The sequence below is a fragment of the Stylophora pistillata genome, chromosome 8 (genome assembly GCF_964205215.1).
Source record: "Stylophora pistillata chromosome 8, jaStyPist1.2, whole genome shotgun sequence".
Lineage (NCBI taxonomy): Eukaryota > Metazoa > Cnidaria > Anthozoa > Scleractinia > Pocilloporidae > Stylophora > Stylophora pistillata.
The window spans coordinates 884,002-893,475 of record NC_142526.1 but is presented as its reverse complement, the minus strand read 5'-3'; the positions used below and the strand labels follow the sequence as shown (position 1 = coordinate 893,475).

At 37.3% G+C, this 9,474-nt stretch overlaps 1 protein-coding gene across 1 annotated transcript; it reads left to right on the top strand.

Annotated features, from left to right (window-relative positions):
• The first annotated feature begins 2,728 nt into the window (after nucleotides 1-2,728).
• LOC111346782 (uncharacterized) lies at nucleotides 2,729-8,548 on the top strand. The gene is made up of 4 exons (XM_022954053.2): nucleotides 2,729-2,908; nucleotides 6,517-6,773; nucleotides 6,982-7,102; nucleotides 7,612-8,548. The coding sequence occupies exons 1-4, from the start codon at nucleotides 2,821-2,823 to the stop codon at nucleotides 8,079-8,081; spliced, it is 936 nt and encodes a 311-aa protein (XP_022809788.1). The 5' UTR covers nucleotides 2,729-2,820; the 3' UTR covers nucleotides 8,082-8,548.
• Nucleotides 8,549-9,474: the final 926 nt, after the last annotated feature.

Here is a 9,474-nt window from a genome sequence, read left to right as displayed (position 1 = left end):
GCTTGAGGTAGCCTGTTAGTGCATCGGAGTGCGCAAATAAAACCACGCAGTGGTTGCGGCCAGTGAGAGGAGAGGTTTTGTCGGGTAGACCCGGGCCCCCTCCTATTTTCGCTCCGTTTGTACATAGAGCTCCGTTGTTTTACTAGCTGAAAGTCTGGAACAGACTACCCTTTAGATTACGCCGACTAACATAATTATTTTATAATATAGTATATAGTTCATAATTACTTTATTCAGAGCCACACTTGATAACAAAGAACATTGTGCTGCAATTGCAGTGGATTTATCAAAAGCATTCCACTCCTTGTCTCACAGCCTTCTACTTTCAAAGTTGAGAGCCTATGGTTTTTTCTGACAGTGCCTTGAGTTTCACTCGTTCATATTTGTGTGGAAGAAAGCAACGTGTTAAGATTGGAAATTCGTACTCAGACTGGAGAACAATCCAGCATGGAGTTCCTCGGGGGTCAATCTGGGGACCACTTCTATTTAATTTATTTAATTTACTTATTAATGATCTCACTTACTTTGTTGTTGATGCGAATTTGAGGCAAATGATGATGATGCAATATGATACAACACAATACACAATGCTGATGACTCAATACTTATCAAACCCCAATCGAAATGCTCTAGAATTTACTTCACGGAATAGCTTTGATGTGCTTCAATCATGGTTTCAGTGTAACTACTTAGTGTAAATGAGGCAAAAACCAAATTGTTATCATTGAGCGATAATCCTACACATCTCCAGCTTTTTGCAGATCGTACCAAGCTACCCTTGGTTATATTAAAGATTTAAATATCTTGGGCTTAACTATAGACATCTCATTGACTGACAAGTCCCATGTTAAATCTGTATGCAATATAGTCAATGCTAAATTTTCTGCTCTCAGGAGGGTACGAAATCGAAAGTTTATACCTGGTGATGTGATGATAAATATTTACAAGGCCTTCACCACATCTTACCAAACTTGGAATACTGCGCACCTGTTTTCAGTGGACTTTCACCTGGACTTTCTAACCAGCTAGAATTTACCAATCATTTTGCTATCAAAACAATAATGAATCTGCCCAAGTCAACTCCCTATGGCGATCTACTTAAGATAGTAAACATCAAGTCCCTGGAACATCGCAGATACACGCAAGCCTTAATCCTTCTTTATAAATCGTTATTTATTACGGGGCCAAACTACATCAAGGAATTGTTCTCATTGCGTTCTAGCAATTATGACCTAAGAGGTTTTTGTAAGCTTAATCAGCCCACTTTTAAATTAAAGTATTTGCATTAATCTTATCGCTACATAACTTCATGTTTGTGGAACAACCTACCTGACAATATAAGAGCGTCCTCTCTTAGAATTTTTAAAAGTTTACTGAACAATGTTAACTTGACTACCAAGGCCAATTGTTGCTGTAATCTTTTAAATTTTTATAGTCTAGTTTTTAAATTTTATAGTGTGGTTTTTGTATTTTTATCGAATAGATAACATATTTAAATTTGACATTTTAATTTTAACGTACAAGTTCACATTTAAACGAGCCCCAGGCTCACTGGTGAAATGTGTCTAAATAAACTACTGCTACTACTGCTACCGGCTACTACTACTAGTCTCTGAAGTGTATTGACTGCACGCTAGAATGTTATTTCACGAAGAGGTTCAATTGTTGAACTCCAAGTTTTACAACGGCGCCAAGCTTTCTCTCTCTCTCTTATTACCAACCGCGGGGAAATTACATGATTGACAGGTAACAAGACGACCACCAGAAGAGGTCAGTACAGTCTCATTCACTAGTTGAGAACAAATGCCATCAGAATAACAAGATCTCAGGGGGGAAAGCAATGACATCTTGGACAAGTTTCTCGCCAAAAGCCAATCCTAGCATATGTTTAGGGCGAGATCTCACCGACTCCATAAAGCCACCATGATGTTTAGATGTCTGCACGGGCTAGCTCCAAGGTATCTATATTCAAAGTTTACGTGGCGTGACTCTGCTTATGACCTCAGGGACTCTGAAAATAAGCTTAATGTTCCACTACCGCGCACTAATTATTACAGAAAAAGCTTTAGCTACAATGGCGCCACATTATGGAACAGTTTACCACGCGATATAAGGAACACAGAGTCTCTGGGGTTATTTAAACGTAAGATCAATGACATTCTTTAAGTCTAACGCATGGCATTCACGGAAAACAGCTTTAGTGTTATAGTATGTAGTTTTAATTTTAAAATCTTAGCGTATGTGATATGTATTTTTATAGGCTGATGAATTGATCGTGTCTAAATAAAGATTACAATACAATACAATACAATACAATCTCGGGTTAATATTAGCCAGTACGGCCCTCGCACTTGGTGACTAGGAAGATAGAATAGCTATTAGACGAGCTTATGCTCTCTTGTTATCATTGTTTTGGTTTACAATGCCTTCTCGGCATCGGGAGTGAACCAAGAAGCTGAAAGGAAAGAGTATGGAAAGTATATAAGTTGAAGTCGTTCAAAGTATTGTAGGACAATTCAAGGAAACTTCATTTCGAATACTAATTCATGCTATACATTCGAAACAAAATGCCTTGAAACGAAGCAAATCTGATGAAATAGCGACATTTTATGTTACTGAGCTTGATTTAGTTTTAATGTTCCCTTGAAGCCTGCTGATTTGCTCTCCACAGTCCTCATAAATTATTAACTCAAAACATTTATGTCATTGACAAGGTTTGTAAGTGGTGGCAGCTGAATAACATCATTTTGCTAATGTAAGGAGTAGTTGTCTTGGCTCAAGTTTACTGTGGAGTACTGTGACTCCTAATTCGCATGCAAAATGAAATGCGGCTGTTTAGGAGTGAAAACTTTCCTCTTCATTTTGGTGAGGATTTGCCTTCGATCCATGACAGTGGAGGCAAAAGAAGGTATGTATTCTGTTGAAGACATCAATCAGTTCCTTCAAAATGCCCCCACAAAGGGTCCTGGTAAGGCTTAGGATATTCCTCAAAGCTCCGCCATTCTTCAGAGCTGGTTCGAGACTGTTAGCACCAGTTTGATTGGATTCGTCGTTAAGAATAGTACGCATTCTATCCGAGAAAACAATTTGTCCAAAAACGCTAAAAAATTATCGCTTTGTTTACTAATGACCGGCGCTGTTCTAGCGATCTTTTTAAAAATATCTGACGAGTTTCATTATTTGGACTGACAGTTACCACAAAAAGAGCGCATTGACCTGTCTCTTTCTTTTTCGAATTTGGCCTTAGATTTAAGCCATACGAAGAAAAGACCTAGTTTTTGTGTGGAGCAACGGTTTATTCTTGATCTAAAGCCGAAACCTAGTTTAAAGGTCAGCATTATATACACGCCAAGGCAGCACTGCCAATGTAAATACTAATAGGCTGGGGAGAATGGAATCTGAATTCAAGCGTTTCATCGGGTCACTGGGGTTCATTTTGAAGGTTTAGACTTTAGAACTTAAAACGTTGTCTTCATATTTTGTTGGAAAATCTTGATTATGATATGCGACTCGTAATAACTGTTATTTTGGAAATAAACTAACTCCCGGAGAGGAAGGGAAGCCACTTTGTTGCGGTCCGTGGACAGGAAATGTGAGACCGATAGAACAACTGGGTCTTGAAGGTGGGTAATAACGAAAAAAAAAAATTTCAAACATTAAAAATATATATTTATTTGAAGTGTCTAGTGAGTGATTTTAAGAAGAAATGAAATTTTTCCAAAACGATCTTTTAATAAATTATTATTTTGCACATTAATAATTTACTTTAGTGGAGTTGTAATTCAAAAGATTTGTGCAGAAATTAGTTCGGCGTAAATTTTGTAATGTGGAATATTAAAATTATGATAATTAAACCAACTGAAAAAAAAAAAAGAGAATTACGTGTGAATCCTCGGAAGAGTTTTGAAAGGATGGGATTAAGCTTTTAACTATTATCGTATTTTCCTGCTTACTTGCCAAGTCTTGCACGAAAAGAACAGATAGTTTAGATGACAAAGTACATCACTTTTTGTCATGTCATCGTTTCATTATCCGATCCGTTATTACAGGACGAGATAAACAAACAAATTTTAAATGACCGCAATGTTCACATATTTATTATTAATTTACTTTACCAGCCCTATTTAAAAAGGTATATAGACCTAACTGCTCGACGGCCAAATGTGTGTTTCAAAGGAGCTTTTGGATGATGAACTGAATGCAGTGATTTGTCTGGTTTCGGATGGATCGTTGTTGTTTTTCTATGAATGAATGAATGAATGAATGAATGAATGAATCTTTATTAAGTCATAAGAGAAATAATCACATATCCTATGTTACAACATTAAAAGAAGGTATATATATAAATTACAGGGAAAATCAAGATAAAAATTATAAGACTGGATTATGTTTAAAAATTAAGCGATTGACAAACGTGTTTTTGAACCTATCAGTGTTTATTTTAGGATGGTGACTTGTCTCTTTCCTCAGATTGTACTTGGTTGATTTCTTTTTTGGCATTATAGCTCTTAAAGGGTGTATTGTATTATTAAAAACATTCTTGAAGATACGTGTTTCCTGTTGATCTAACAATTCATAAACATTAATGTGGTCGGATGTATAGTTGCGCTTATAACATCGATCTAAGAAACATTGAATTGTTGTTAATTCGGAATTTACAGCGCCAAATACGGACAGCCCGTATAATATATTTGGTAGAACCAGATTTAGAGACAGATGGTCTACTTCGGCCTGATTGTACCCTTCTTTCCTTAAAGATCTTAAAATGAACAGGCACTTGTTTGCTTTGATTAGTTTTTCCCGAATATGTGTTATAAACCTACTATCTTCCTGAAATGTTACCCCTAAAATAGTAAGCTCTTTTGTCTGTGGTATTCCATGAAATCTTTTATTTTATTTTTGCATAGGTAAATTTTCAACACTGCACTGCAGCGGACTCGAAACAAGATCTGTAATATCATTATGCGCTGATCTTGGAAATATTTGAAGAAACATGCCCCCTAACACTCAGTTCGGATACCCTTGAGATACTGAAATAGATAAATTATTAGTAAAAAGGAGAAGCTGGAAATTCTTCTACAGCAGGAATTTTTTTGCTGGAATTTTGTAGCAACAGTTGAATTTTTGCACGCTTTTTTAATGTTTCTCTGGGTGACTCTCTTGCAAATGCAAATGTCTTACTCGTCAAATGTCTTACTTGCAAATGTCTTACTCGTCATAGCTCTGATCAAGACGTACTAATTCCTAAGTGCCGTACAAAGCTTTTTAAATTTAGTTACTTTGATCGTGTCGCTAAACTATGGAATACCTTACCTGTATCCACTCGTATTATTAGTTCTCTCAATCAGTTTAAATCTCACGTACTCCAACGCTATTCCGCTGCTTTTCGTGCAAACTATGACGTCACTAACTTCAACACCTGGAAGTCGATCAGCTGCAAATGCAGCAGGTCACGTGATCTTCTATTAGTTGGTAACTGCTGCTATTAGGACTTTCTATCGGCCGCATAAGGGATTTATTCCTATCGTTTTCGTTTTTGCTTTTATTATTTTATATACATTTTTATATACTTTTTACACTGTCTATTGTTTACATAGTTAGTATTTGTATATTTCTCGTAAGGGCACACTTAATTTGGAGCCTCGCTCTGTTGTGTGTCCCGCACCCTTGTCCTCTGTTCTCTTCTGTGTCTTGTTCATATGTATATTTTAGTCTTTTTAGTATTGTAAGTATGGTGAAAGCGATTAAATAAATAAATAAATAAATAAATGTTTTACTCCCTTTACATTAAGTTTGGAGGGTCAATGAGGGACAAATCGGCCTAAAATCTATTTAATTTCCTTGGTACCAGTTTTTTTTATGGCAGGCCCCTGTGGGGGAAAAGCGAAGCAAAATATGCTTTTCAAAGGTATTTTTTCGCCTGGCCTATGATACAGGTGCTCTTTCAGTAAGAGGACGAACCTAAGGAGAAGTGGTTGAAGACTGAGAGAGGTTCTTCACCCTCCAAAGTCATTTCTCACTTAGCGGTTTCCTCGGGTCACGAATGTAGCTGTGCCCTCAGCCAAGCCTTTGAACTTGGTACAAAACAGATAAAACTGAACCGACTCATAGCGTTGAATGTTCCTTTCACAGACATTTCTAAAGTACACAAAACATGTAAATGGTGTCGCTATTCTTAATATTTTGGCTGGCTTATGAGGATGTTGTTACGAAATACCAGTTACTATTTGGGCTAAGTATGCCCACTGAAACTATTACTAATAGCGAGCACAGGCGCGTTCAAAGCTATGAGATTGTCAAGATAAACCACGACTGACAATTAACAAAAACATTGTAGAGGTGCATGATCGAAAAATTACTGAAGAAGACTTTCACTTCACGGCCATGTGTTGCCTGGATATCTGGGATTCTCGCTCGTACAATTTTTTCGCAACATTTTGAAAATGCCTCTGTGTTCCTCCTCCAATCCGTTCCACACAATCTCTAATGGCCCTTCTCTCCTCACTTTATCAACAGATACGTGCCGATATCTCAAGTTTAACAAACCAACTCGAGGCTTTGCGCTGGAAGGTCATGCGCTGAAAAAGTATTCAATTGGATTACACGAATCCTGTAAAAATCTGTGTACCATGGACAGCCGCTGTGTCTCGTTTAACGCCGGTCCATCAGCAAAAGTCGCAGACCATATGGTATGCGAGCTGAGTGATTCTGATGCCAAAAGACATCCTGGGGATCTTAAGCCTCGTGTTGGCTTTGTCTACAGAGACACAGAGGTAAGAGAAAAATTGAGAAAATCATGAAAGTGAAATCAAGAGAATGGATAATTTAGAAGTAACGGTTTTCGACCAATTTAATCTCGCGTCTGCACAAATCTTACTACTCCGCCCCTCTTGATTTAAAAAAGGAAAACAGAAAGAGAAAAAAAAAAAAAAAAAAACAGCCAGTAATGAGAGCTCAAAATTGTTGTCATTTATTTTTCAGAATCTATGCAGGAACATAATTTGTTCGCATAACGGAACTTGTCTGACTGGATATACATATAAGGGGTATTTTTGTGATTGCAAAGCTGGTTCGGGATTTACCGGAGAACACTGCGAGAAAGGTAAATAAAATCTTCGTTTGATTTTACCTTTTTCCCCCAAATTTTTCTACAAGTGAATAAGTCGCTTTCAGAGGATTTTTACTAGTCATATAACGTTAAAATTGTGAATACACCAGTTGGTCATTTGATTTTTCTCGACAGTAGCTTTGTCAATCGGCTATTTCTAGAGAACTGCTACCTTGCCCCAAAGTCTTGAGAGGTTTCTGTAAAAGCATGTCAGCATAAGGCGTCTTTTTGCATTCACTTCTTTCTCTCTTCCCCTTTGCAATGTTGATTTGAACATCATATATCATTACTTCCGATTCCAACACTGATCAGAGAAAAAACATCCCAAACATCTCAAGGATGTTTAGCCAAGATTTTAGTAGTTAGCAAACCTTTGCAGCTGAGTTAAGGTACCAATCTCGAGCTATTACTATTATCTAATATGAAATCTTCTTAATTGTTTTATTGACTAATTTATTAGTCCCGCATGCCTAACATTGCATTGCCTCACATGTGTGTTTCAGAGAACTGGAAAAAGGTTAACGATGCTGCTGTATGCTTTGGGGGTGTAGAAAACACTCAAGGAGATTTTTCAATGAGAGAGTCCGGCCTGATATTCACATTCAAGCTTGTTTATAGGAGTGGTGATGGAATTAAATGCAATCCCGACGTTTCTGCATCATACTGGGGATGTATGAGCTCTCTAATGGGTGAAAAGAAGCTTGTTACAGTCATAACATTTCCAAACAAGACAGCTTTACCAATTGCAGACTACGCAAGAGATACATCGAGTTGCGGCTTCAAGTATCATTCATATCAACTTAATGGCACTGATGTGAACTCACCTGAGCTTGTTTTTAAAACTATGTCTCGCCCTTTGCCAGTGTCAATTGGCCAAGTGTTTCAAATTTGGTATGCAGAGGTCTTAGATGATTGTGCTTGGGGTAACAACAGCGGCCAGACATGCGCCGATGTTTATGCGTGGTATGCTTAAGATCGTAAATTGCCAACTACAACCTTAGCTTTCATAATGTCAGACATGATCAGAGTGCGAATTCAATGTCTGGCGGAGTTTTCTGGTTGTTGTTCAAGAAGGAGCAGTAGATTCAGCAACTTCCCTGTAAATGTAATCATATTGATAATACCCCTTAATTAACGGGTAAGCGCACTTTTATAGCGGAGCTCGAGCGCTCGAAGTGGGCAAGCAGAAAACTATAGCTAAGAAAATATGGTAGCTCATCAAGCCAAAAAGTTTTGTTCATCACATGATGGCTTTAGCCTCGTTTGTGGGTTCGTCTGTATAGAAGACGCCTGACCTGATGTAATCTATGTATTAGTAAAGCTTTATTAACCTACACGATGTCAGAAATAGCAAAACTCATTCGTGACGTTTTTCGTATTTTGTGGATTGTCAATACATTTAACATAACTGTTGTATACAAATAAAAATTTTCAAACCGACGTTTATCATTTACGGACATTTCGTCAGATATTGTTGTGGATGAATTCAGCCATAGAAAGCTTAGCGAGAAGCCATAACATGAAAAGAGCTTGAGGGAGTCCGTCTATGTTATGGCGAGCGTTTAGAAAAGAATAAGGCGGTACAGTCTATTTTACACGGGTGACACCAGGGAAATGAAGAGTTTAGCTAAACGACCACAGTCAACCAAAGCCATGTGTAAAAGAAAAATGATGCGGGCGGGAAATCCTGGAGAAACATGAAGAAAGTAATGGCTGTCCCGGTGAAGGCCCCTTGCACCAGAAAGCTTAATGTGGTTGTGTTACTGGTTATTAGCGATACGATGCCTAACAACTTTCCTTTTTGCTTCGAACGGAGGAACTTGGAATAATTTCTTTGCGTTATTTTTTTTTATAAGCAAGCATTTGCATCTCTCTTTATGTGGAGGCTTCAAAATAAAAATGGAACTCTTTTTTATGCTTGCCTTCAAATTTGACTTAAGATATTTATTCAATGACTCAACTGACCCAAAAAGAGAAGAACCGAAGTATAACTTACGAAGAAGTACAAGGAATTTGTGCAAACTGTCATTTTCAATGGATTTTCTCAAATCAAGTTGGCTCTATATCTGAAGTTATCTAAGAACTCCAGGTACCTATAAATGAAAAGAAAATCATGAATATTGATGTGGAAAAATAAGCAGCAAAAACTGAAATAAATTTTAAGGCAGGTGTCTGAGTGTTTAAGTCAAAAAAAGTTATTTCGATGCTGATGTCTCTGAGAGAAAACTTTTTTTATCTGTTTGTAAATGGCTGACAATAAGGCTAAAGCTTTACATTAGAAACAGCTGGAATCATTTGCGTTTCAATCGTTCTTGGCATAGATGGTTTTCTTCTTCTATAGAAAACAGTTGACGACGAAATACTGA